This window comes from Jaculus jaculus, chromosome 9 (assembly GCF_020740685.1).
Source record: "Jaculus jaculus isolate mJacJac1 chromosome 9, mJacJac1.mat.Y.cur, whole genome shotgun sequence".
Lineage (NCBI taxonomy): Eukaryota > Metazoa > Chordata > Mammalia > Rodentia > Dipodidae > Jaculus > Jaculus jaculus.
This window is the reverse complement of record NC_059110.1, coordinates 71,048,193-71,062,652: the sequence shown is the minus strand read 5'-3', so window position 1 is coordinate 71,062,652 and position 14,460 is coordinate 71,048,193. Positions and strand designations below refer to the sequence as shown.

The following is a 14,460-nucleotide window of genomic DNA, read 5'->3' as shown; positions in this document are numbered from 1 at the left end:
AAATACTTACTATCCTTCATCAAATGGGAAAACCAAAGCTGGTGAGATTGTGAAGTTTTTACAGAAGTACAGAGATTGTTGTAAAGCCCAGTGATGCTCTTCAGCCTCCCAATGAGAAAAATATAAATAAGGCTAATTTTTTCAAAAGTTATTCAGTTTAAAGAACTCATCTTTGAGATATTTTTTCCTACTTAATAGTGTTAGAGCATCCTTTTAAGAAATAGAATGTTTATAGCACTGTGTATGTGCCTGTAATACACACACCATTTCTATTACACATATGACCAATAGAGTTATATAAACTGCTTTATTCTTGTTCCTTACAATTTGCCCACTTTGCTTTGATTTTTATTCAGAAAGGATGAATGAAAATTCCTACCTTGGGAACTTGAACTTTGTCTTTTCTCCATCAATTTCTGTAACATCTTTTATAGCAACCTATAAAAATTACAACAAAACTACATTGGTGGTGACAAAATATACTATAATCTTAATCCCTTTACTCCCTTAAAAAGTGACTATAGAATTATCACATTTCACATACTCTTTCAAGTATCTGTTTTTTTTTTTGTTTTTTGTTTTTTTTTTCAAGGTAGGGTTTTACTCTAGCCCAGGCTGACCTAGAATTCACTACGGAGTCTCAGGGTGGCCTCAAACTCAAGGCAAGCTTCCTACCTCTACCTCCCGAGTGCTGGGATTAAAGGTGTGCTTAAAGTATCTGATTTTTTTTTTTAATTTTTATTAACATTTTCCATGATTATAAAATATATCCCATGGTAAGTATCTGATTTTTAAAAGAAGTTTGGTACAGTCTTCTTATCTGTGTATGTTAAAACTAGTGAGGTAAGACCTCATTACATAGCTTAAACTGGCCTTGAACTTAATGATCTTCCTGCCTTTACCTCCAGAATGCTAGGATTACAGGCATGTGCTGCTATACCTGCTTATCTCTTCCTTTAGTAAATAAGTAACTGAGACCCATTAATTCTTTATGTCTGTCAAATACAAGTTAAACATACTTAATCCAAAATTCTAACATCAAAAATCTTCTAAAATCCATTTTTTGAGCTCTAATGACAACTTATGTGGAAAATTCCATGGCAAAAGTTATTCAAAGTACCATAAGAAATTATCTTTGGGTTTTGTGTATAAAGCATGTATGAGATATAAATGAATTTTCTGTTTCACTTCTGTCCCATCTCCAAGATGTCTGATTATATATATGTAAATATCCCCAACTCTGGGAAAAAAATCCAAATCTGAAATACATCTGGTTCTAAGCATTTTGGGTTAAGGATGTTAAACAGTATCCATTTTCCTTTCTGATGCTACAAAGCAGTCATTCCTAACATGACTGACTTAACACTCAGCACCACCTTACCTTCTAAAATGGAACAAAAACATGTGACATTTCATATATACAGAATGAAGTTCAACTCCTCAGGCCTATATGTAAGACATGCCACAAGCTGGAACAATACTCTTTTCTTCTGCAGGTCTGGTGCTGGGGTTGAACACAAGGCTCCTGAGCATGCTAGGTATTGAGCTACACTCTCAGCTTTTTGAAACAGCCTTCTTGAATTCTTTGCTTACTTTCCTTGTCCACTAATTTGAACCAACTGGAGGCAGTTCAGAGGAAGAATGCTTGCCTAGAATATGCAAGATGTGAATTTGATCTCTACCACTAGAAAAACACACAACCCAGTCCACTTACCTTTAAATAAGGTAACAACAATGCATATGTGGAGTTTTTGTGAACAATGTGTTTACATGTATTTAAAAATATGCTCCCCTATAGTCCATCAGGTCAAGTTGGTATGCTTTACTAGCCAGTTCTCAATATTCACTAAATTTGTTCAAGATGTATTATATGGAAGCCACTCAATAAATACTTGGTCATTCACATAATTAACATTCACATTAATGCATTCTCCCTTAACCAGTTATTAAAATTCCTTCTTCCATGCAATGCTTTCCAAATGACAATTTTGTTTGAAAATTAGATATGTGAAGGTGTTTCAATTACATCATTTTACAGATAAATGAATTACCTATCTAGTACACAGACTTAGCAGTCTTCACTTTGTAAAACAATACTGAAGACATTCTCAAGTTTTACATTCTGAAAATTACTTTTCAGCTTAGCATGGACTTGTCTCAAAAAGAAAACTTGCCAGGTGTGGTGGAACACTCCTTTAATCCCAGCATTTGGGAGGCAGAGGTAGTAGGATTGCTGTAAATTCAAGGCCAGTGTGAATCTACAGTGAGTTCCAGGTCAGCCTGGGCTAGAGCAAGATACTACCTCAACCAACCACCACCAAAACCACCACCACCACCACCATCAAAACCAAAAAGAAAGAAAACTCAGAGGCTTGATTTAAAAACATTCATACCTTTTGTTTTTTACAACTGGATATAGTAGTAGTATTTTCGTTTTCCCAAGAGTCTTCTTCACCCTCGTCTGCAGCAATAGGTCGCTTTTTAGAGGAATCAGAAGTGGTTTTGCTTATACATTCTGAAATTGAGGATACCTGTGTAGAAGTACTGGGCTTACTACTGTTTTCCTCAGGTTTTGTAACATGAATATTCATCTTTTCTTTTTTCTCAAGTTGGGAAGTATTCTTGTTATGTAGCATTTGGTAAAGGATAAAGTAAGTGGATAAATTAGCACTTTTAGCATTTATAATCTTCATGTGTTTAATTGTTTTCATGACTTTCATAACATGAGCCATTTTCCCTAAATCTTTCTGAGGGAAAGACAACATGGTTTTGAGCAACATGGCAAACTGGTTGTAGTTGTGTTCTAACTCTGCCACAGTGTTCCCATAATTGATGGATGCTATATATGGCACAAAGTCAATATATGTGGAAATGGAACACTCAGAATTCTTTACAAGGTTTTTAATTTCTGAAAGTTCTTCAAGTTCTCTTGAGAATAAATGAAGAGCATACGAGCAATTAACAGCTTCATTACATCCATAGATAGCATCTAATTCTTTCTTTAACTCAGAAACAGTACTCTCTATCACTTTCCAAAGGCATGCTGGGTTGTCATTAAGTGAGAAAGAAGCCATTTGTTCTTGACAGTGAGTAAGCTCAGGAAGAAGCGATAAATCAAACCAGAGCAGACCTCGAAATGTCTGGGTGTTCAGTTTCTTTGCCATTGAGTTTTTAAGAAAGTGAACTGTTTCTGAGAGCATGACAACATCAATGTATGTTTCAACTGCTGCAGGCTTTAAAATCACAGCTCCATGCTGCTGATTGCTTAGCACATCCAAAACATTTTCTTCTGTGACAAAAATATCATCAATGTCATCATCTTGCAGCTTCTGAAAGCATTTTTTTAAGACTTCTAAGTGCTCTGTACATCTCAGAGTGAGTTCTTGTAATTTCTGTACATCTGCAAACTCAGCTTGATCCAGTATTTCACTAACACAACAAATATCTGGCTGTGAAAGCAAAGTACTGGGGAAACCATAGTTTTCTATGCTAACTGGATCATCTGATTGTCTGGAAGCAATCAAAGTATCTTCCTCAAGTTCAATATTGGAAGTTGTTACATTGTTTAAATCCCTGATCAATGTGTCATATATCTTCTGCAACCTAGAGAAAGCACATTTATTCACAGTGACTAACATTTCCTGGTTCTTCTTTTGTGAATTTTTGAGGAAAGAGTAGCTTTTTTCTTTCCAAACAAGATGTTTTGCAGCATCAAAACAGATATGTTCCAGGCCATAAAGAGAGATTTTAATACTTATTTCCTCATTAGTCTTGATAAAATTAACTTTTGAGGAGATCAATTCTATAATAATCCACAAATGGTCTTTTTTTCCTGGCAATGACTGAATTTTAAGAGAGTCCTCATAGGCAGTGATCAGCTTCAAAATACTTTTTCTTATGGTTTCCAGGTCTTCTAAGGTGTCTCCAAAGTTGACTCCACAGGTAAACGGGACAGAAAGGCAAAAGTCAAAGCAATCAGAGCTGTGTTTCATAATGGCTTTACATTCATTAATCTGTCGTTTGTATTTTAATAATGCATAGTATGAATTTTCTTTTTTTGTTTCTGCAAAACATTTAACTAACTGGCTATGATAATTTTGCAATTCACACAATGCATTGTACTTCAGTCGCCCTTGAAAAGCAGGATAGAAATTGGGCTGCATTTGATATCCACGAGGCCTGCCAAGCAGCTCATCATACAACGTCTCATCATACCAAAGCAAGCTTCGGAATGTAGGCTCACCTTTTAAGTATCTTTTTTTGTTTTCAATGAACTGAATAGTTTCCATTACTATTTGAAGTTCTACCAAAGTATCAATAGCACATGGTTTCAATTTGCGATTACAATTATTCCACAAATTTTGTTCTACCAACAGTTCCCTTGAAATCAGAATTTGTTCAAGTGAACATTCTTGCTTCCTTTCAAAAGCTTCAACAAATAAAGGGAGAATATTCTGACAAATCTTAGTTTCTTCTCCTAAAATCTGCAAAGATGAGGATTCATCTGCCCTCTGCAAAATTTGAGACAGTTCTGCTATAGGAGATACACAATTAGCTAGGCAATGTTTTTCTGGTAATTCACTTCTGTATGACATGGGCTTCTCCTGAAGAGCAGTGGCATTACTGGTCTCAGGACTGGCTGGACCAGTTCTTATAATGGCTGTTTTAGAAATAGAGTCACATAGAGAATTGCTGCTAACTTTCTTTTCCATTTTCTTTCTTTTGCTAAGATGACTAAAAAGCATATTTTTCAAAGTGATTGTCTCTAAAGTAGCATTTTTAGTGCTTAGATATGTATCTATTACATTGTTTTCATTTGTTTTCTTGGTTAAGTGAAAGAATTCTTTTAGGATCTCCTCCTCTTGACTTTTGTATTTAATATTAACAATAGCTCCTGCACTTGTACTTTTTGGGTAAACTGCTTGTTCAGTTTTCTTAATTTTCCTTTTGTGAATGTCTTTTGTTGTTAATCTTTTTGAAGAATACTTTAAATTATCTTTAAAGAGTAGAGAACAACCATTGGAAAATAGTTTCTCTGTTATATTTTTCTTACAACTTTTGCTTTCCTCAGTTACTGATGTTAAATCCAATTTAGAATGTTTCCTAGGTCTGATTTCATTACCATTTACGTGGAAAGTACTTGGACAGCACAGCTTTGTCTTGAGGCACTCTCTTCCCCTGCAAAGCTGAGGGCAAGACAACACAGCAGTAGATGCTGCAGAATGTCTGTGCTGACCCACGGAAGATTCTGAAGACTCTTCCTCATCACCTGACAGTAGAGTGCTTGATAGTGGAGGAATACTGTAGATTTTGCTTGCTGTTAGACTTAATGGATCTGTGAGGATATTTCCTTTAGGAATGCTTAGTGTTGATATTGCAATAGTACATTCTTCTATAGGAAAAGTTATTACTTGGTTTCTTTTACAACCAGGTGGCCTAAGATTATCTTGTTTGTAGACATTAGCATTTAAAAAGTGCTTTGCACTGAAGTCTACCTTTGAAACAAGCATGTCAGAATCAGCTTTACCACTTGCATCACAGTTGTCTGTGTTAGGACTTCTATTGTCTTTTATGCAACTCAAAGATGCTAAATTACTTTCATGTATCACTGCATTAGGTTCAGAATTATTTTCTTTTGCTACATCCTTACTATTATATGTTGAATGGTTTTCAAGCTTTACATTGGCACTGTTAACTAACTCTGAATCAGTGTGGTACTCTTTTTCAGTTAGTGTCTCATCTGGGTAAAGCATACATTCCCTTGCTTCTGAAGAGTGCTCAGGTGCCAGTGAGTTTGCATTTCTTACAGTGCTATTATTCTCTTCTGACTGCCTTCTCTTCTGGCATATGTAAGTGAGGGGTAACTGTGATTCAGGATGTTGTTCATCACAATGTTTCACGTGAGTAGTGGTGAGACTTTGGGAGACACTGCCAGACACGATTTCGCTAGGAAGGCACTCTGCAATTCTCTCTGGATTTGTCCTGTAAGATTTATGCTTTGACACCTGGCCTAATCTTTCATCAATATCAAATCTTAAGAGTCTTTTTTCTCCCTGTTCACCATATTTTGTTTTGGATAAAGCATGCCTAGAATATCTTCTTTCAGACACAGAACCTTGAAGGTCACAACTTTCCCAGAAATTATTACATGTTATTGCATAAGCTTTTGGTAATGGACTCTTTCTCTTTTTTCCCACATTAGATATAATCTGCAAAGATGTATTAACCCTGCGATGAGCTTTTTTTAAGTGAAGAACAGCTCTGTCCAGTTTTTTTGACAGACGTTTGCTTTTACATAAAGATGCTTCACTATTTAGAATATTCAGGACACTCCTAATGTGCCTTTCTGATTGTGAAAATGTTTTCATTCGTCCTTGGGATAAGGAAGAAAACCACTCACATGAGTCTCGGCTGGTCACTTTCCTCCTCCTCTCTGAATTCTCATACTCTTTTATGTCTTTATGTGACATGGTCTGGTCCTTAGGACATATAAGCAGTCTTCTTTTGTCTTTTTCATTTCTAGCATCACTAAAGTCAGTTTTTGGTTTTGTAGAGGAACATTTGCTCTCATTTGTTACTGTGGCAGCAGAAAGATTGGCAGTCAAAGATTCACAGCTTAGTTTTTCAGATGTATTATTCTCATGTATATTGTGACTGAAGTCAGAGGAATGGAAGATTTCAGATTTGCTCACAAGTCCTGGCTCTTGCACAGAATTATCAAGTTTATCTTCACATGAAAAACTTGAATTTTCACCAGAAGGCTGGGAAAAAAAGCCAAGTCCTGAGGCTTTCCCCTCATTTATTTCTGGTTTTGAGGATTCAGTTATAGATTTGTAAAAATCTGTCAATGCAAAAGATTCATCATTGAGACTGAATCCTGAGCCAGGTCCATCAATAACTGTAACTTGGAGATCTGGAAGTAGAATTGAGTTGAGCAATTCTCTTTTGTTTTTTTGTGCAAAGGAATAAACACAGTTAGCTTCTGCAGTGCTATGCTGTTCATTATTCTGCCCCTTTGGGGAGCTTCCCAAAGGCTCTCTCTCCTCATTACTGCCTCCAAATAAACCTTCCCAATCAATTCGAGACTTCAGAACCTCATATAACTCAAATTCTTCATCAAGAACATTTTCATGGCTACATGTATCTCGTGGCCATAGTAAAGCATCATCACACTGTATCTCAGCCTCATTTGCCAATTCAACATTTTCCAGACTTGAGTTCTCATTTACTGATGGATAAAATGAGTACTGAAATTTATTTTTATCCATATTAATTTCATAATCAGAAACCCTATGCTTTATTAGACTAAAATGTGAATTCCCAGAAGGACAAGTGTCTTTAAGGAAGCATCGTTGGTCAGTTTCATGATCTGTGCTTAATGTAGGTTTAGTAGTACTGGATACCTTGTCTGTAGAATTTGAGGCTCCTTCTACTGACACACCTGCAAATTCTGGGACTGTGGAAGCCAAATGCTGTACACTTCCACCATTTTGTGCACTTCTTTGTTTTATGGCAGTAACACTGTCTGTTGGGATGTCTTTCTCTTCCCCAAACAAGTTAAATTTTGATGATCCTTCAGAACTCAGAATTTCTACTGTGTTGTAATTTCTACTCTCCCCTGTTTCAACTATATTGGTGACCATGTTGTCCATATGGAAATCATGCTTCTCATGTCTATCTACACTCTCTATGTTGTATTCTGGAGATGAAGTACTATCTTCCTCTTTAGCCTCATTTGGATTTTCTTTATCTTCTTTTTGTCCTTTGAAATTAGTATTATTAATATTCAGCTTTGAGCTATAAAATAGACTGGGATCTGAATCTTCATCTCCAGGATGAAGGGTTTCTTTGTAGTCTTTCTGAATGCTCTCTAATGAAAGTGGCTCATTTTTATTTTTCCTCTTGACACACATATATTCTCTACTTATGTTGCAATTTGAATTGTCAAGAGATGGAGTTCCTTCACCTTCTGACAGTGACTTATCAATGAGTACTTCTTTGGCCTGAGGAATGCCTTCTGCTTCCTGGGAAGCATCATACACAATGTTAACACAATTCTGATTTTTCAGTTCCATTAGCTTTTGACTAGTGGCAAAACTTGTATGAATAGTATCTTCATATTCCAGAGAGCATTGAGGATCCTTCTGTGAAAAGCATTCTACATTTGAAGTAAGATTACATCCTGATGCAACTGCTATATGATCTCGTTCATCCTTATCCTTTGCAGCAGGTATGTTAGATTTTGCCACTTGTAACTCTTCAGACATTCGTCTTTTATCACAATTTCCCCCCACAGAATTAAGATTCCTACCCTCTTTGTATTCTTGGTGTAATATATTGCAATTATTTACTGGAACAATTTTTGTTTCAATATTAAGGTAAGTATTACTTTCTTTCCACCAGTTTTGGTTTGCTCCACATTTAGAATTGTCTTCTGTGCCAATGGGGGTTCTCAGCATTCCAGTATTTTCAATGTATTCATCTATATTTCCTTTCTTTTGGAGTGGGGACATTATAGACACTTGGTGACCAACCTTGTTTACAGGCTTTAAGTTAGAACACTGTGACTTTCGAGAGATGTGACTCTTGGAGTCTTTTCTGCAAGTATCTACTGATTCCTTAGAGTTAGGTGGCTCTCTGCTTTGCTTGGTTAGAAATGGGAAGTTGTTTCTTTTCTGGAAACTCTGGGCTTTTCCCTCACTGTGTTTTTGGTTCTCAACTTCTGAAACTACATTTGACAAAGAAATTGGGAGGGCAAAATTGCATTGCTCCTTACATTGTCCTGTTGTGGTGATTTCATTGGATGCTATACAATCATAGTCTTTTGAGCCCATGTTGTGAGTCTGAAACTGTGTATCTTCAAAAGCAACTTGGAAGCAAGAGGCATCAAAATGATTAGTAAGAACAGCATGATCACCAGGGACAACTGCAGATGAGGTGCGAGAATTAGTTGGCAGAGATGACAAGTTTATTCCTGAATTAACATGATCTACATGATTATCAGGTGGTGAAATATCACTTAAAACTGTACTATTATTCTTTTTCCCCATGTTTTGTTCTCTCCTTATCAGTCTTGGGTCTTTAATGAGTTTTGAAGTAATAACTGTACTTGAACAAGTATTGTTGTGAGAGGAATAAGCTGCAGAAATGTTACTTAAAATACTTTTAAGGTATGGCAAATTGAACAACACGTCAATTTCTCTGTTATCATGGGGCATGAAAGAATGATCTGAATTATTTTCAGGGACTTGAGAAGGATCTCTAATTTCTGCTGAGCAGTTGTCTCTCCATCCACTGTGTGTTTCAAGGACAGGAAAGTTTCCATTCTGCATATTTCCATTAGTGTTAGACATGTATGAGTTGTAAGAGTCTCTCTCCGAATCTGGTGTGCTGCATGAGCAATTCTCCTGGACATATGGATTGAGAGGCTTCCTGAAGTGTTCAAAGATGACAGTAGCATCTTTTCCTTTTCCAATTCTTTTGGCCACTGTACAATTACTCAGGGCACATGTCCTTTCTGTGGAAATATAAGAAAAATACTAAGAAAAATGTTTTATACACAACTCCATCAACACAAGAAAGTTATGTCATCAGTGATGTTAAGAAAAAGCCCACCTAATTACTCAATACTGATTAAAATATGTTTTCAGTAGAGAAGCAGAGAATGAGAAAAAAAAATCAACTATGAATAAATGTTACACTTTAGAAGCTCACTATACTCAGGAATCTTGTAAGAAACTACTGTAAATGTGAATTTTGAGAACTATGGAGATGGTTAAAGGTGCCATCATGCATGGCTTTTTAAAAATATGCAGGTTCTGGGGCTCTGAATCAGGTCCTCATCCATGGTAGGCACATACTTTATCATTTGAGCTATCTCAATTTCCTCATATCCATCTTATACAAACACCCCAACAGCAATTTTTATTTCATGTTTTAAATACTTCTGTACATATAACAACAGTCTCATGATGTGGAACTTTCCATTTGTATCATGGTAGTACTCAAGATGTTTCCTACTGGATCAGAGATGCTCAACCTGCCTATGTAAACAAGTCTGGGAAGATGAAAGCACTTTTGTAAGTTTACAGAAACTTATTCCCAAAAGTTCTTAAGGAACCTCTGCAATAATTAAGGAACTTACAAAATGCATACTTAACAATTCATTTCTCATAAAATGTGTGGAAAGCATTCACAGCTAGTAACATAAGGATGCTCTTACTAAAACAAATTAATCATGAAAAAGACATCCTAAGTACAATTACTGTGAACTACCAAAATATTCTTTTAAAAAAATAATAAAACTTATGTTAAGGGTTTCTAAACATTTCTTAAATATTGCAGATGTAGGATCAGTGATCACAATGCAGTAAGACATCTCACATTAATCATACCAAGATGGAGGCTGCAAAGATGGCTTAGTGGTTAAGGCATTTGCCTGTGAAGCCTTTGAACCCAGATTCAGTTCCCCAGTACCCATGTAAAGCCAGATGCACCAGGTGGTGCATGTTTCTGGAGTTTGTTTGCAGTGGCTAAAGGCCCTGGTGTGCCCATTCTCTCTCTCTCTCAAATAATAAAATTTTAAAAAAGGGAGTATCAAGGTGAAGCTGGATAGATGGGTCAGTGGTTAAGGCACTTGCCTGCAAAGCCTAATGACCCATGTTAAATTCCCCAGTATCCATGTAAAGCCGGATGTACAAAGTGGCACATGCATCTGGTATTCATTTGCAGTGGCAAGAGGCTCTGGTGTACCCATTCTCATTCACCTCATTTTCATTCTCTCTCTCTCTCTGCTGGGCATGGTGGTGTACTCCTTTAATCTCAGCATTTGGGAGGCTTGCGGGAGGATTGCTGTGAGAGGCCACCCTGAGACTACATAGTCAATTCCAGGTCAGCCTGGGCTGGAACAAGACCCTACCTTAAAAAAGCAAACAACAACAACAAAAGAATACTGAGGTGGTGAGCAATTCCAGCACTGGGGAGGCTGAGGCAGAAGGATCACTGTGAGTTGAGTTCCACCTGGATATACTGTGAGATTCAGGCTAGCCTGGGATGCACAGTGAGGCCCTTTCTCAGAATAAAGTTCCATCACAGACATTTAGAAAATACACACAGCACTAAGAAGATGCCTCAGCAGTTAAAGGCATTTGCTAGCAAAGCCTGTCAGCCTGGGTTCAATTCTCAAGCCATCCACATAGAAGCTAGACATAAAAAGTGATGCACACATCTGGTGTTTGTCTAGAGCAGCAAGAAGTTCTGCCCCCTTCCACCATGCAAATAAATAAAAATTAAGTTTGGGCATGGTAGTACATGCCTTTTTAGGAAAATCACAATGACCTAACATATCCTAATCATTAGACTGGCATAAACAGCACTTCTTCAAGTTTTATGTGTTGGTAAGGATGTAGATGATGATCTGTAACCTCATGCAATTGCTTTAGGAAACTGTATGAGCCCATCTTTGGTTTGAACTACACATTGCTAGTGTTAATGCATACTGTACAGAAAAGCTAGCATATATGCCCTGAGATTTTAACATAAATGTTTAAAATATCAATGTGGAATAAGAAGTGGACAGAGTGCTGGGCTTCCCCAGTAGAAAGGTGTATAGTGACACCATGGAATTCCTCCATCCAACCATGAACATGATAAACTTGTTACAGCTATCAACATGGAGTCACATAAACATATATTGAGCAAACGTAGTAAAAATGTGCATACAATTCTAGTTATATAAGAGAAAAGAAGTAAACACAACTATTTAGGTCAGGGATTCACAACATATAGAAAATAGTTTTCACAAAATTTAAGATCAGCATGTTACTGAAGCAGAGTAATAGCTGTTGCTTACCAAATCTCCTAGGAAATCCTGATGAGGAGAATCTCAAAGATGTCATAAGATGTCCATTTCCTGCCTTCTGGCCAATATATTTTACTGTTACTATTGCATAAGGAAGACACTGTCTAGGTTTATCTACTGGTTTTGAAAAGATATCGTATTCATAGGCATATACCTGAAAAACACAAGAAGTAAAACAAGTTTATGCTCCTCTTTTGCAGTTAGACTTGAATAAACTCCTACTTTTAAAAACTATGTAACTGCAAAATTTTCTGTATGTACCTACTTCCATAAACTCCTTTATTGTGTTAGGTTTAAGAGAGACACAAGGGTGGATCTGGAGAAGGGCTCCTAGAAGACAGTTGAAGTCATAGTTCTGATCTGTACAGCCTGACAAGCTACTGTAAAACCCTGGCCCCAGCTTTCTGATAAGGCATCAATTAAAAAAAAAAAAAAAGCCAGGTGTGGTGGTGCACGCCTTTAATCCTAGCACTCGAGAGGCGGATGTAGGAGGACTGCCATGAGTTTGAGTCCACCCTGAGACTACCGACTGATTTCCAGGTCACCCTGAGTAGAATGAGACCCTATCTCGAAAAAGCAAAGCAAAAAAAAAAAAAAAAAAAGTCCTAACCCTGAGGATATAGATGTCTTAAATACATGGCCATGACATAATTATAAAAGTCTTACAAATGTGTTAGACTCCATAAACTACTGTAGAAATACTTGCATATCCATGTTTATTGCTGCTTTATTCACAGTAACAAGAAAATAGAACCAGCCTCAGTGCCTATCAATAGCTGAATGGATAATGAAAACATGGTACATATACCAATGGGATTATACTTAGCTGTAAATAAAACCAAAATTTGCAGGAATATATCTAGAAAGGACTTTTTCTTTCTTTTTTTTGTTTTTAATTTTTAAAATTTTTATTAGCATTTTCCATGATTATAAAAAAAAAAATCCCATGGTAATTCCCTCCCTCCCCACCCCCACACTTTCCCCTTTGAAATTCCATTCTCTATCATATTACCGCCCCATCACAATCATTGTACTTACATATATACAATATCAACCTATTAAGTACCCTCCTCCCTTCCTTTCTCTTCCCTTTATGTCTCCTTTTTAACTTACTGGCCTCTGCTACTAAGTATTTTCATTTTCATGCAGAAGCCCAATCATCTGTAGCTAGTATACACATATGAGAGAGAACATGTGGCACTTGGCTTTCTGGGCCTGGGTTACCTCACTTAGTATAATCCTTCCCAGGTCCATCCATTTTTCTGCAAATTTCGTAACTTCATTGTTCTTTACTGCTGAGTAGAACTTCATTGTATAAATGTGCCACATCTTCATTATCCACTCATCAGTTGAGGGACATTTAGGCTGGTTCCATTTCCCAGCTATTATAAATTGAGCAGCAATAAACATGGTTGAGCACGTATTTCTAAGGAAATGAGATGAGTCCTTTGGATATATGCCTAGGAGTGCTATAGCTGGGTCATATGGTAGATCAATCTTTAGCTGTTTTAGGAACCTCCACACTGATTTCCACAGTGGCTGGATCAGACTGCATTTCCACCAGCAGTGTAGAAGGGTTCCTCTTTTTCCACATCTCCGCCAACATTTATGATCATTTGTTTTCATGATGGTAGCCAATCTGGCAGAAGTGAGATGGAATCTCAATGTAGTTTTAATCTGCATTTCCCTGATGGCTAGTGACGTGGAACATTTTTTTAGATGCTTATATGCCACTCGTATTTCTTCCTTTGAGAACTCTCTATTTAGCTCCATAGCCCATTTATTGATTGGCTTGTTTGATTCCTTATTATTTAACTTTTTGAGTTCTTTGTATATCCTAGATATTAATCCTCTATCAGATATATAGCTGGCGAAGATTTTTTCCCATTCTGTAGGTTGCCTCTTTGCTTTTTTCACTGTGTCCTTTGCAGAGCAAAATCTTTGTAATTTCATGAGGTCCCAGTGATTAATCTGTGGTTTTATTGCCTGAGCAATTGGGGTTGTATTCAGAAAGTCTTTGCCAAGACTGAGGGTTTCCCCTACTTTTTCCTCTAGCAATTTCAGAGTTTCAGGTCTGATGTTAAGGTCTTTAATCCATTTGGACTTAATTTTTGTGCATGGCAAGAGAGAAGAATCTATTTTCATCCTTTTGCAGATATATATCCAGTTTTCCCAACACCATTTGCGGAAGAGGCTGTCTTTTCTCCAATGAGTATTTTTGGCATTTTTATCAAATATCAGGTGGCTATAGGTACTTGGGCTTACATCTGGGTCCTCTATTCTGTTCCACTGATCTACATGTCTGTTTTTGTGCCAGTACCATGCTGTTTTTGTTACTATGGCTCTGTAGTATAGGTTAAAATCAGGTATGGTGATACCACCAGCCTTCTTTTTCTTTTTTTAATTTTTATTTATTTATTTATTTAATTTGAGAGTGACAGACACAGAGAGAAAGACAGATAGAGGAAGAGAGAGAATGGGCGCGCCAGGGCTTCCAGCCTCTGCAAATGAACTCCAGACGCGTGCACCCCCTTGTGCATCTGGCTAACGTGGGACCTGGGGAACCGAGCCTCAAATCAGGGTCCTTAGGCGTCACAGGC

General features: G+C 37.0%; 1 protein-coding gene across 1 annotated transcript in view; it reads right to left on the bottom strand.

The window, feature by feature from the left end:
- Tex15 (testis expressed 15, meiosis and synapsis associated) overlaps positions 1-14,460 on the bottom strand; it is a 99,380-nt gene that overhangs the window by 7,751 nt on the left and 77,169 nt on the right. The window contains exons 7-9 of the mRNA XM_045159388.1: positions 11,852-12,014; positions 2,394-9,517; positions 380-438 (exon numbers count right to left, since the gene is read on the bottom strand). Coding sequence (XP_045015323.1) covers positions 380-438; positions 2,394-9,517; positions 11,852-12,014 — 7,346 coding nt within the window. The remainder of the gene's footprint in view (positions 1-379; positions 439-2,393; positions 9,518-11,851; positions 12,015-14,460) is intronic.